At 39.0% G+C, this 14195-nt stretch overlaps 1 protein-coding gene across 2 annotated transcripts; it reads left to right on the top strand.

Moving 5' to 3' along the window:
• B4GALT6 (beta-1,4-galactosyltransferase 6) lies at positions 1–13254 on the top strand. Of its 2 annotated transcripts, XM_033155090.1 has the most exons (9): positions 2–199; positions 5030–5146; positions 6032–6145; positions 7525–7649; positions 7951–8067; positions 9073–9260; positions 10572–10694; positions 12108–12209; positions 12983–13254. In XM_033155090.1, the coding sequence occupies exons 1-9, from the start codon at positions 85–87 to the stop codon at positions 13128–13130; spliced, it is 1149 nt and encodes a 382-aa protein (XP_033010981.1). In that variant the 5' UTR covers positions 2–84; the 3' UTR covers positions 13131–13254. The 2 variants fall into 2 exon arrangements, with proteins under 2 accessions (XP_033010982.1, XP_033010981.1); XM_033155091.1 differs by lacking the exon at positions 10572–10694 and having other exon boundaries at positions 1–199.
• Positions 13255–14195: the final 941 nt, after the last annotated feature.

Below are 14195 nucleotides of genomic sequence, written 5' to 3'. Positions count from 1 at the left end.
CTTCAAGCCTGGGAAGCGCAGCCGCCACTTGCAGCTGGGGGGAGGGAGGGGGGTGGCCTGCCTCTCTGCCCCGGAATAAGGAGGATGTCTCTCTTCACGAAGGCGCTGAGAGTCTCCAACCGCTCGATTTTCGTCTTCCTCTTCTTCTTTTCCTTCTCCTCCTCTTGCCTGTATTTCATTTATGTGGCTCCCGGAATAGGTAAGAAGGGATTCCCGGCTTGCGGTTCTTCAAGGTCGGTGGGTGGGATTAAAGGGCATGTCGTTCCAAAACGACTCCAAGGATTCACCAGGGACTTGGTTCATTCATACATGTGCACATGCGTTTTGTTGTTGTCTTTTTTCCTCACATGCGATGATTTGGAGCTGAACTGGATTTCTCCATTGAAAAACATTGTGTTTGAGATTGGACTAGGAGCCGATGATCAAAAAGTGTATGTTGTTTGATCTTGTGGTGGCTGATCTCACACTTGCAAGTCATTATTACCTGATGCTGCAGGAATTGAGTGAGAAATGCACAGGTGTGAACTCATAAATTGACATGTTACACTGATGCAGTTTCATTGTGTTGAATGAATGGCAAAGCATACAGTGGTCAAACATTCCTGTGTGTACATAGTCAATAAATGCATTTTGGACGTACATATATTTTCAAAGGGATGGATTGTTCTTGTCCTTGTGTTGTGAGAGATGCACACTTGTCTGTAATGATAACATGCTATTACAGGAGTTGGGCTTCTAACAAAAGTAAGCACCAGTTTTACCTGCATTCCATTTGGTAATTCTTGTTGGTGATGAAATCAGATCCACTCTTCTGCTCATTGTGACACTTGAATATGTAAGACTTGTGAGTTATGGGAGTGTGTTGGACGGTGCTTGTGACATAGTTTCTAATGAGAACAGCCCATGCAAATATGCGGAGAGAGCTTTGAATAATTTTACATTTTCTATAAAGCCTGAATGCTTCTCAGTCTTTCCACACAAATACTCTATAGCAGTCATTTAAAAACAATTCCTCCTGCCAAAAATATTGTGGCCACACCTACTACATTAATCCACTTGTAGATTTCAAAACTTCACTTGGTCCAAATTGCAACAGCAAGATTACTGGGTGGGGTTCCATTTAGATCTCGCATAACTCCTGTTTTAAAACAGCTGCACTGGTTGCCATTTCACTTCTGGGCTCAATTCAAGGTACAGTTGTACCTTGGTTCCCGAATGCCTTGGAACTCGTACGTTTTGGCTCCTGAACGATTGAAAACCGGAAATGAGTGTTCTGGTTTTGGGAAGCTGAACGTTTGGCATGGCTTCCACGGCTTCCAATCGGCTGCAGGACGCTCCTGCAGCCAATCGGAAGCCACGCCTTAGTTTTCAAATGGTTCTGGGAGTCAAAGGGACTCCTGGAACGCATTCTGTTCAAGAACCAAGGTACAACTGTACTCTCATTAGTTCCTAAATCAGGGACAGCACATCCCGTTTCACTACTTGAGGTGAAATGGGAAGTGCCGCTTTGCCTTGCTGCTGCTCCTTGCACCACCTACCTGGCCCCTGCTGCTGCCCTGTCTGCTCTGCTGCCACCATGCTCCCTGCCTCATCTGCCATGAGCGTAGAAATGGCACTGCCATTAGTGCTGATTTGGGACAAGATCACAACAATTTTGGGAAAGATCTTGCCCAAAATGGCTTCAATTTTGCCCCTATTCAGCACCAATGGTAGAAGTGGCAGGGCAGGGAGCGCTGCCTGGGAGGCTTCACCTGCCTCGTCTGGGCCAGCTCTGCCCTAAAAGACTTGGGCACCAAATGCCTGAAAGATCACCCCCTTCAGGTGTTAAGATCAGCAGAGGGGCCATATTGGTTCTGGGTTTAGTATCCCAAGAGAGGACATTCTCTGTAGCAGTGCCTAAGTTGTGGAACTGTCCACAGAGGTGCATCCAGCATCTTCATTGTATAGCTTTTGGTGAGTGCTGAAGGCATACCTGTTTAACCTGGCTTTTGACATAGTAGATGAGGGTCTTTTTAAAGAGGGGGTGCACCACTCTCTCCTTAAAGGCAATTGCTTTCTCTCCCTTCTCCAGTGAATTATTTGTCACTCCCTGGATCCACCCTGTCAATCCCCTAAGGCAGTGTTGGCCAAACTTGGGTCTCCAGCTGTTTTGGGACTACAATTCCCATCATACCTGACCACTGGTCCTGTTAGCTAGGGATGATGGGAGTTGTATGGTAGTTCAAAAACAGCTGGAGACCCAAGTTTGGCCAACACTGCCCTAACGCTATCTCTAAGAAGCTAAGATGGGCCACCTTCTCACAGTACAGTAATCTAAACTGATCCAGTACAGATGGAACTGACAGTGTTCTAGATGCCTCCATTGGACTGGCTCCAACTCTGACATTCAGGTTTTAACTCTAGTCATCAATCCTCCTGTGTCATCACACATAGGTACCTGAAATACCAAGGTGATCTACATGCCCCACAGTAATGGCAAGGGCATTCAGGAGTGATTGTTTTGGTGGTTCTACTTCTCATCATTCTACAGTGAGACAAGAGCCTTGAAAGGGGCACCAGCCATGCCAGCCAGAAAATCCCCCAAGGCACTCAGGAATCCATCTGGTTCCATTGGTCTCTGAGGGTGAACTAACCCTTGCGGAGTGGAGTTACTACATTTAGCCCAACCAGAGACAACAGACTTGCAGCAAGTCCCCAACCTGCTCTGTGGCAAGACTAGGTTGAGAGTATGCCCATCCACATTTGTTGGACCATTGATGCAGTGAGACAGCCCCATGGTTGTCACAGAGGCTATGTGGGCCTTAGCAGGCCCATTTGAGGTAGCCTTAGCCTGCATATTAAGTTTCCCAACACCACCATAAAAGGGTTCTCCAGCACCACATGTCAGACAAGCTCTGCCAGTTCAGTTAGGAAGGTTGAAGAGCAGTGGGGTGGATGGCACACACAAAAATATCCCCTCTCTCTGTCCCAACACTACAAATTAGACTACTGTATAGACCTGCAATAGAGGATAACAAACATCAGCAGAACACCCACTAGTTCACACACACACACACACACACACACACACACACAAAGAAACTACCTTCGAACAGAAGTGATTACTTCATATGCTTCTTGGTACAATTAAATAGGAATCTGGAAATATATTTGGATATGAACATGTCTCAAAAAGGGAGAATATAAAATTGAGAAGATCCTATATGATTTAGGATGTATCAGTATTCATGATAGTGCATAGTGTTCAGTAGGAAAATGAATCTTTCTTTTCTGGCGTAAGAATCCTAATGTTTACTTGTACTGAACTTCCATATTGTGGAATGGCTACCTATTTTTAAAATCAAGTTCACATTTCTTTATACAGCACCCTTTAATTACTAATTGAACAAAATTGATTTCACGTTGGTTTCAAAGGGAATATGTTTCCTTAGAGGATGTCTGCCTGTGGATTAAGCTACAGTGCAGTGGTGCAATATCAAGTTTAATCGATTTAAGTAAAAATAATCTAGTTGTGAAAGCCTCATGACTTTATGATACCTCCTTACCTTTTCTTTGGTTGTGATGTGTGATTTTGGTAACTAAGGAAGAAATTCATTGGAGTGCTGTGGCAAAAGTTTTTATCAGCACAAGCATTTGAGTTTGCCAGATGGAATGATCCTCTGTCTCCTCCCACTATGTGCTGTTCTGGGGGCTCTCCTGACCCCCCCCCAAACTAATTTGAGGTATGTGTGCAGGGGGCTCACAGGGGAAGGGGCAGAAGCCCTGTCACGCTAATGGAAGTCCTTGTGCAGGCTTCCATTCATGTGACTCGTGAGTTGAATCCAGACCTAAATTTGTTTCCATGTTTCCATTTGGAGTAATAATTCTGGATTACAGGATATCTAAAATGAAATGGACCAAATTTACATATGTCCATCTAGTTTATGTGATATTTTGTATTCTTGATACTAGCATTGACATTTCAGCTAGCTAAAAACACAGTCCGAGTTCTTCTTACAATTCATGTTACAACAAAGGCTGCTTTGGGTAAATAATATTTTTATGTACAGTCGGGCCTGATTCATATCCAGCTTTTGCATGGTTGTCCTGTGGCATGCCAGTAGCCACATAAACCAAGCAACAATGTTTCCCCCCCCTCTTGGTAAGAGATAATGGCATAAGAAGAAATCATGACAGTGGGTTGCAAACTTATTATGCAGGTTTCCTATAAGCATCTGGGTTGACCACTGTGAGAGCAGGATGCCAGACTAGATGGACCCATTGGCCTGATCCAGCAGGCTCTTTTCATATTCTCATGCTTCCTCATTATAATGTCATTGTTGTATCATGTTACAGGGGCATGCAGAAGCACATGTGATGGTATGACTCTCTTCTCTGCTTGCATACACAGTGGTACCTCGGGTTACAGATGCTTCAGGTTACAGACTCCGCTAACCCAGAAATAGTACCTCGGGTTAAGAACTTTGCTTCAGGATGAGAACAGAAATTGCGCTGCGGCAGCAGCAGGAGGCCCCATTAGCTAAAGTGGTACCTCAGGTTAAGAACAGTTTCAGGTTAAGAACAGACCTCCGGAATGAATTAAGTTCTTAACCCGAGGTACCACTGTATATTATTTGACAGAACTTGTTAAAACAGAGAGATCCATCACTTGTTAAAACACAGAGATGCCAGATGTCAGGTTTATAAGTAATTCCTCCTTCTTCCTTCTTTCCTTTGCATAAAGTAAGTTCAAAAAATATATTACCATGTTCTCATATTTAATTGATTTTTTTCATAGTTAGTGAAGAAAAAGATAGGCACTCTACACTGAATATTGAACTTTGTACATTTCACTTCCAACTGTTATCAAGGTCCCACAGCTTTTTCTTATTCTTTTGTCAGTGTCTTAATTTATATTTGGCAATGACTATATATATTATTATATTATATTATTATATTTGTCAATCATATAATTGTGCAATAATGAGTAACATTTATTGTTTCAGTTTTAAATTGAAGCCATTTTGAATGATTTTTCATCTCTCAACAGCAAATACGTATCTATTTATGGTTCAAGCACGAGGTATAATGCTGAAAGAAAATGTGAAAACAATAGGGCATATGATCAGGCTGTACACTAATAAAAATGCTACTTTAAATGGCACAGGTAGGAACGTTATGCTTTTCATTTTTTATCTTATAACATTTTCATAACCATCTGTTGATTGAACCGTAGATTACAATGCATTTGTTTATTGTAAAAATTTCTAAAATGCCCTTGAGATGGATCCTAGGATAGCGTATAATAAGATTGGAATAAGAATAGAATAAGAGCAACAAGAATAAAACCCAATAAATGCAAAACATAAAAGAATACAAACCAAACAACAGCAGCTGAAAACAAATAAAGACAAACTAAAGACAAATGTAACCCTTTTAAAATGTCCAGACAATCAGAAAAACCTTAATCTGGCAACAAAAACATTGTAATGTCAGAAACAGATGATTAATAGAAAGGAAACTGTTGATGGGAGCTAGACATTTTTATTCCAGCACACTAATTTGACTGCATGTTTGTTTCTGGGCTGAATTCAGGGAACTGGTGTTAACCTTAAAGTAGTTTGGGGTCTGGGAAATCTAAGTTCTGTATGTTTCTCCCAGCATTCACCAATCATCATCTGAGGCTCTGCTCTAGATCTCCTGAAGTTGTGAAGCACAGCTGATGGCAAACTGGGCTAGGGTATTCCACTTTGTGCATCAGGCAATGTTAGCCACCACTCCCAGTTTGGTGTCATCGGTGTCAAAATTCCTTCATCCAAGTCATTTATAAAGATGTTGAGCAACATCGGGCTCAGGACATAACCTTTTATCACTCCACTGGTGTTCTTGAAATACTGTTTTTCTATTGTGTCTTTCTGAGTTCCTCAGAAAGTATGTGAGAGAGATGTTTTAAAATTACATAATATGCAGATGGCACTGATACCTTATAAACATAGAAACAATTGTTTTTTTCTTTGTATTTTGAATTGAAATTGTATTTCTTTCTATGAAGATTACCCTGAAGGCAACAATTCAAGTGATAACCTTGCACAAACTGTGATGTACCTTCCAGAAAATTTCACTTATTCTCCTAGCCAACCTTGTCCAGAAAAGTTGCCCTACATGAGTAAGTTCACCTTGACATATGATCTGTTTTACTACAAATTGATTTGAAATACAGTGGTACCTTGTGTTGCGTAACCTCCAGGTTACAGAATCTCCGGGTTACGGCTGTGGCAAACCCGGAAGTGGGTTTGCCACTCGTGTGTGTGCAGAAGCGCTCTGCTTGCTTCACGCATGCGCAGAAACACTGTGGTGCCATGCGCGTGAGCAGAAGTGGTCCTCTGGATACGAAATTTTCGGGATACAGCCGGGCCTCTGGAACAGATCTCGTTCGTAACTGGAGGTACCACTGTAGTCTCTTTCAATAAAGCGTATTAAAATTATTTCCTAGATGAGTATGGATATAATTTGTATAACTAGAAGAATAACAGGTTGGATTTACCGTGTATAAGATGCCCCCATGCATAAAATGCCCCCTACTTTTGGGGACCCCAAATTTAGAAAATGGGCATATGCACTATCTGTGTATAATACGCCCCCAGATTTTAAACCTTATTTTAAAGTAAAAAAAAAACCTAGTCTTATACACAGAAAAGTATTCATTTTTAATAATGAAAACTGTTTAGTAGAAAAATAAGTTTTGGAAGTTCATACCACAGTTCAGAGCTGGCTATGAGAATGCATTTTTTGAAAGCAGTGCTTTCAGGTGCACTGTTCTTTTCAGTTAGAGGATTCTGTCATCTTGCAGGACAGAACTTTTACCCATTGCTGCAATTAACCACAATTTATCTTATTTATTAATAAAAATATTTACAAACCATTATTCATGAAAAATATCAGAGTGGTATACAACAGTTATACGTACAGAAGGCCCTACAATGAAATCCATATGGTTTTTTTTAAAATAAAATCAGAAATCAGATAATTATTATGGAAATTGCCTGATGGAATAGAAAAGGTTTCAGCCCACCTTTCAAAATGGAAACCTTCTGAAACAGAATGATCTTGTTGCATCACTATTGGAAGAGTGTTCCACAAGACTGGGCCAATGACACTAATAGCTTGAACCCAAATGGGGACTGCAAAGGAAGATCCCTGCTGTAAGGGGATTGCAGTTGGTGGCAATAAGCTTTTGGGAGTTCTGGGGTGGGTCCAGTTCTAGCAGGGCTTGCATTTGGTGCCAAACATTACAAATGGCAAAGAAAAATAAGAAGTGCTCTTAAAGGCCCCCACTTGTTCCTTTTTTAGCTGCATTTTTCCTTTTGTCTTTTTACCTGCCCCACACTTAATTTGACCCATATTTCAGAGGTTCCCCATGCCTGACCTATGGAGTTTACATATTTTAGTTTTATCACAGTAGTGTTCTATTTTAAGTGATAATTACGAATAACTTCAGGTTGGTTTTAAAATTCACATTAATACTTCATTCTTTTCACAACCTAGGAGGCTTTATTGATGTCAATATGAGTGAAATTGGTTTGGATGAAATTCAGAAGATATTTTCAAAAGATTTAGACATTGAACCAGGTGGTCATTGGAGGCCCAAGGACTGTAAACCACGGTGGAAGGTGAGGTGAAGGTGAAGATGATATTTTCTTAACACCTAAAAATACTTATTAAATGTTTCATTCTATGTGCAGCATGATCTTATAAAGCTAGGTGATTTCTTCATGGCATGGTTTTTCTATGCAATACTGGAACACATCTTCAGAATGATATAGAACATAGATGTTATGTATATGTATAATGTATGTTTTTCAGACCAGAAGCTGACATTGAACTGTAGTTTAAAAGTAATACTGTATGTATGAAAGATGCATTGTAACAAATACACACATACTCATACACACATACTCATTGTATTTGAAGGTTGCAATACTCATTCCTTTTCGGAATCGCCATGAACATCTTCCAATATTTTTCCGACACCTGATACCAGTGTTACAAAACCAAAGGCTGGAATTTGCTTTTTATGTTGTTGAACAGGTGAGCTGCTTTATATTTGTTTTAGAATGAATTCAAATATATTATTGTAAATAATGCAGTGTATCTATGTCGATCATGGTTTCCAAGGTGGAATCTACACACATATAAAAAACACTATGAAAATGCTTTTTTTTAATAAACGTTTTGAAAAATACATTGAATTTTGCATAGCTCACTGTCACCATCTAGTGCCAGATTTTTATATTGTACTTTACAACACATTAAAAATGGTTATTTGCAGCTGTGTAGCTGCGTCCCAAGAAATATTGCTCTTGCAAGGTTTGGGCAAAATTCCTTAAAATGTTTCCTTTAATCAGGTGAATTAAAAACTTAATTATTTTGCTTCAAAAGATTGTATCTTAGTTTATATAATTTTAACTGTGGCATTGCATATCTGGTTTTGTGGGTTGTTCCAAATCAGCTGTGATCACTCAGTCAGTAGAGCATGAGGCTCCCTCAGGGTCATGGGTTCGAGATCCGCATTGGGCAAAAGATTCCTGCATTGCAGTGGGGTTGGACTAGATGACCCTTGCGGTCCCTTTCAACTCTACAATTTTATGATTATATCATACTATGACTTTAACAACGTTTCTGCTGCTATGCTGTTAGAAGGAATGTAGCCAGGGGTGCCAACTTGATTAAAATATTGGGGTAGGGGCCCCAGGTAAGCCCCGCCCTGCAAATCAATCACATGACATGTCACACACACACCATTCAAATGACAATACCCATCAACTTTGGGTTGGGCCTGGCCTTCTCAAATATTTTATGGGAGGGGGATGTTTGCTATGAAGTAGCAAACATTATATATTAAGAAAACTTTTTATGCTAAAGTTTTGTATATAGCTAGCTTATGTCAATAGTCAATCCTTTTATGTCAGTTATTATTTAACACATTTATAGCACTATCCTAACCATATTGCCTAGAAGTGCCATATAATTCAAAAGGGCTTACTCCTGGGTAAGGATTACAGCCTTAACCTCTTGTTTTTTCCTCTTATTAAGACTGGAACACAGCCATTTAACCGAGCAATGCTCTTCAACATTGGTTTTAAAGAAGCCATGAAGGATGGTGACTGGGACTGTGTAATTTTTCATGATGTGGATCACTTACCTGAAAACGATCGAAATTATTATGGATGTGGTGAGATGCCACGACATTTTGCCGCAAAGCTGGACAAATATATGTACATGTAAGTAATGAATTCAGTTAATTTGTGATTGCAGAAAATTCATTCTGAATCTCTATAGTTATAACCAATGTTTACAATTAGACAAAGCTTTGCCATTAGGAAATGGCACAACACTGGAAAATAAATATTTAAGTCAGTCATTCCTCCTGTCCCACGAGTACGGGTTAAATTTAGTACTACTAGACATTCCTTGAAACAGTATAAAACAGAAAAGTTAGTATTTGTGTATAACAAAAGTTAAGCAGTTCATGCAGATGATGTATGGATTAAAAGGCACGTGCATTCCATATAACTTCCATATATGGCTATGGGTTTTTAAGCTTTGGCATAGAATTTAGTAATTATAAATATAGATATAGCAGTGAAAAAAGTTTTGGACTGTAACTACTTTGAGGTACATCTCATATCTCAAAAGTTCAGCATTAACTTGCAAATGTGAAGGTTTTGAAACACTTTTAATTGACAAAATATGTACAGTTTTATTACCTAGCCCTTCTACTGAGGCAGTTTCCTTTACCTAAAAACCTGTTCCCATGGCTTAATCTTGCACTGGTCATGGCAGATTTAGTTTCTAGCTTCTAAAGCTCCTGGTCTTTGTGATTCAGCTCTATGGCTGTCTTTTATTCCTATGGCTCTCAGTCTACATTTCCGCTCACACCTTGCATATGTTTATTGCTCAGCTGCTTTATATCATACTTCCTGCTTTATATCATACCTCCTTGCTCTTCTTTTCTTGCATTTGCAGATAGTCACTGCTTTTATCTAGAAAAAAATACAGCATCAAAAGATTATGGTTGGGGTCTATAGGTGCACACCCAATATGATTTTTGCCCCCTCCCCCATGCTTTGTAAAGTAGATTCTCATGCCATATCACAACCTGCTTTTGAAAGTCTCTTTATTTTTGTTATAAATACATTATTATGTGAATGGAGGCTGCTCCTAAAAGATTGTTTGGTTTCATGGAGCTAGTTGTACCATCCTATGAATCTCAGCCCATATTTCCAAAGCTTTATTTTACACTTGTATGCCTAAATCTAACCTCCCGACTATGTGGTTAGTGCTTTCCTTGTGTGATTTCTATGAGATGGTGTGTTTGTAGGAACACCTGTAAGATGACCTTATAGAAATACACTTGGCTTCTGCGTTTATTGAATTGATTTAACAAAATTGTGAAGGCTTTGATTTTAAAAGGTGTGTTCATTTCTTCAAAAAGGTTAATTGTTTGTCAAATGTGGAAAGTTGTAGCAAGAAATAATTATTTTTACCTAAATGCACTAAAGAAAATGAAATTTGCCTGCTGTCATTTTCAGTCTTCCGTACAATGAGTTCTTTGGTGGTGTAAGTGGACTAACAATAGAACAATTCAAAAAAATCAATGGATTTCCAAATGCTTTCTGGGGATGGGGTGGAGAAGATGATGATCTCTGGAATAGGTGAGTGTTTATAGAATGTATAGGTTGATTGCCTAAATGGAAGTGACATTCAAGTTATCTTCCGGCATTGAGATAGAAGATTTATTCAGATGTGCAGGTGCCTATTAGGCACTTATAAATTAGTATCTAGCAGTCATTTAACATCATGCTAATTCCTACCACTTTAACGGCATTTGCACATCAAAGCATTTTCTATTAAGTTATTTGTTATTAAAATTTATATGCTGCCCTTCATATAAAGCAATCTGAGGATGGGTCACAACACACAACATTCTACATACAAGGCATCCTATTAGGTAGTCCAGATGGTAGCCTCTTTTATAGAACTTCAAAGAAACATAACTAGGATAAGGATTAGTTTTAAAAGTGAAATAAACTCAGAATATGTTTGGGAGAATTTTCTTTAGCTAATCAGTAGGCTATAAACAAAATAAATCACTCCCTTGCTTGTGTTTTGAAAAGTGTGACTGCATCTGCCTGATGGAACTGTTGCGTGGCAATGTCCCTCCCTCCCCGAAGGAAATAATGAAATAATGACACTTGAGACGTGATATAGGATTAATGGGCGTAAAGGCCACAACTTTATTGGTTACGGATGTTGAGCGGTATTGGCTTAGGCATTGGACCCTAACCACTATATCCGACCCCAACCCGTGGGTTGGAAGTCTGGGAAGGGTTAACCACCAGGGGGAGCCCCAGTGATGCGTATCCAGTGGAACTCCCCCTGTGATCACTGTTAGGGGCGTGCCTTAGGCCCTAACCTCCCTAGGCTTCGGACAGGGCCACGCCCCCGGAAACCTTTAACGGAATACCCTTCAAATGAGGGGCAGATGATGGCGCTACCTCCCCTTCTCACCTCTATTGATGTTTTCCAATGCCTAATCGCCAATCGAGCCACCAAATTGCCACCATGTTGGAAAACTCTTCCATTCTTCTGAGTGTTCATGCTATCTCACTATTGTTTTTCCAGTTTGCAGTTGCAGTCAATTGGAAGATGTGTGTTTTTAAAGACTCTTGCCTATGTTTCTCTCATAACATTTCCTCTTTAGTAGGTTGTCTAAAAACATTTATGTGAATTTCAGTATAATCTGAGGGTGTACAAGTAAATCAAAGTTTATTACCCTTCCCTAACAGCTTAAAAATAAATAAAAAATAAAGACATATATGTTCTGTATAGGTCAAAGGCAAACAGACATGTTGCAGGATGAATCTTGCACATTCAGATGTTTTGCATAGCTGACCAGATAAGCTATGTTCAGTTTAAAAATGTCTGACTGTGAATATCTCAAAGGTACCTTGCACCCACAAGATTTACCCCTATTTGTGCAAATTGTTCGTAGGATTGCAACCACAGTCAAAATGGCTTCACAAATCTTAAGCTTTTCTTATACGTGTTAACTATTTCAATTGTAGAGTTCACTATGTAGGATACAACGTATCAAGACCAGAAGGAGAGCTAGGGAAGTACAAGTCTATTCCTCATCATCACCGAGGAGAAGTTCAATTCTTAGGACGGTAAGAAAAATGGCTTAGTATCAAAACACTCACAGGAGATTTTGTTTACAGCATATTATTGCTGTTAGCTGCAAAACATAACAGTTGTAAGTATTCATGTATATAGTTTCTTCACATGCAAAACATGTCTCAAGTTTATCATTGTGGAATATGTACCATTGTTATTCCCAATGTGATGAACATATGATTTAGAACCATGGATGATCACAGTTCTAATTCCTGTGGTGATCTTTCATGAAAAGAAGAGGACCTCCTCTTCACATGAGTGGAACTCGAAACTCATGGAGGGCTGTCCAGCACAATAAAGATGGCATGACAGGACCTCCCCTGCTCTTGGGTGTGTGGACAAATATCCAAGTGGGGTTTACGTCTTGAGTAACACCATGGTTGGTCTAGGATTTGAATTGGTTGGTTCTGATGTCATAATAAGCACTAAATAGCATTAGCTTATTTTGTGTTTGCATATTCCCAGCCATAGGCCATTAGCCCATATCTGGAAGTAAGACCCATTGAATTCAAGAGGACTTACTTCCTAATAGAGATGTATAGGGTTGCACTTTTGAAGTTGTTGCGCTGGGTAAGTAAGAGCATGCCACATAACCTGTAAGGTACTGTTCATATAACATAAAAGTTTTTATTTTATTTTGAATATGTTTGCATTTGATAAACAATTATCTGCTTGTTTAAAGGCTGAAAATCACTTTCAGATTGTAGCCAATTAAACATGACTTTCCATAGCTTTTAGCAATGCTCCTTACTTTTGCTCTCCACAGGTATAAACTATTAAGATATTCCCGAGAGCGTCAGTACATTGATGGGTTGAATAATCTGCTATATACACCGACTGTTTTAGTCAGCAAATTGTATACAAATGTAACAGTAAACCTTATGCCAGAACTAGCTCCTGTCCAAGATTATTAATGGAACAGCAGAATTAATGGATCAAACATTTGAAAATATTGATTTGAAACCGCAAGTTAAAGACATCAAATCAGATATTTCTGAAGACTTAACAAAAGAAGTCAAATGATTGTATGTGTGCCAGTTTGTGAAAAGAAACCCTAGTGGCTGCTACTTAAAATGTTTACGTCATGAAACCAACACCATTCAAGCCTTGTTTGGGCACGTTTTTCACAACAGAAACCACTCGTCTCTACTGTAATTGACAGTCGTGTTGCTTGTTTAGACACCATGAAAAATCATTTTCACCCAGGAAATATGCTTTCAAGAAATCACAGTTTTCATATTTTTCATGTTATGTAAATATCTTTTAAATTAACATGCTTTTGAACATGGCGGCATTCAAGAGTTCTTTATGTGCTTGAGAATACTTGTGTTCAGTCTCTTGGATTTTGTTTATCGGCATGAGATAACATGTAAGCAGTTAATTCTAGACAGAGACTTTGATTGGTTTACAATGAAGGACCAATTTGCTACTTATGGTTGTAAACTATTTTGAGCTCCTATATACCTGCATACGTGATTTTACCACTAATTTTTCTGTGAATAATCTTTAATTTTTTTTATTCTATTTATTACTTAGGCAATGCCATGATTCCCTGATTATGCTTGAAATAATATTGTTTATACATATTGCATGTACATTATGGGAATCCATCAAGGATGTTAATTGTGTGCCAATAGTGTTGGTATCAGATTTATGCCTAGTCAGTCTATTTATTAAGATATTGCTGCTTGTAGATTTCTTTTTAAAACAACTCCTTCCCTCCTAAATGGAAAGTGCAGATATATGTGCTCATTAGAAGACTAATGAGTGATAATAGGAGGGGAATGATGACAGAAAAACTTAATATGAACGGAATGAAATTTTCAGAACATTCGCCATTGGTTCAAATTTATTTACATTAAAGTCGCTGGAGTCACCCCAAGGGGCGAATGTTTTGAAGATTTCTCACCTAATAATTGGCATTAGTGTCAAAAGTTTCTCTCTTTAAAGTTCTGTGCATTTTCTGCAACAACCTAAGA

Source organism: Lacerta agilis, chromosome 7, assembly GCF_009819535.1.
Source record: "Lacerta agilis isolate rLacAgi1 chromosome 7, rLacAgi1.pri, whole genome shotgun sequence".
NCBI classification, from domain to species: domain Eukaryota; kingdom Metazoa; phylum Chordata; class Lepidosauria; order Squamata; family Lacertidae; genus Lacerta; species Lacerta agilis.
Note: the sequence above shows the minus strand (reverse complement) of the source record. Positions and strands in the feature narration are given on the sequence as shown.

Coding starts and splice junctions, on each gene's coding strand:
- B4GALT6 (XM_033155090.1), top strand. CDS start 85: ATGTCTCTCTTCACGAAGGCGCTGAGAGTCTCCAACCGCTCGATTTTC. Junction 7,650..7,950: donor ACTGTAAACCACGGTGGAAG/GTGAGGTGAAGG, acceptor TTGTATTTGAAG/GTTGCAATACTCATTCCTTT. Junction 12,210..12,982: donor GAAGTTCAATTCTTAGGACG/GTAAGAAAAATG, acceptor TGCTCTCCACAG/GTATAAACTATTAAGATATT.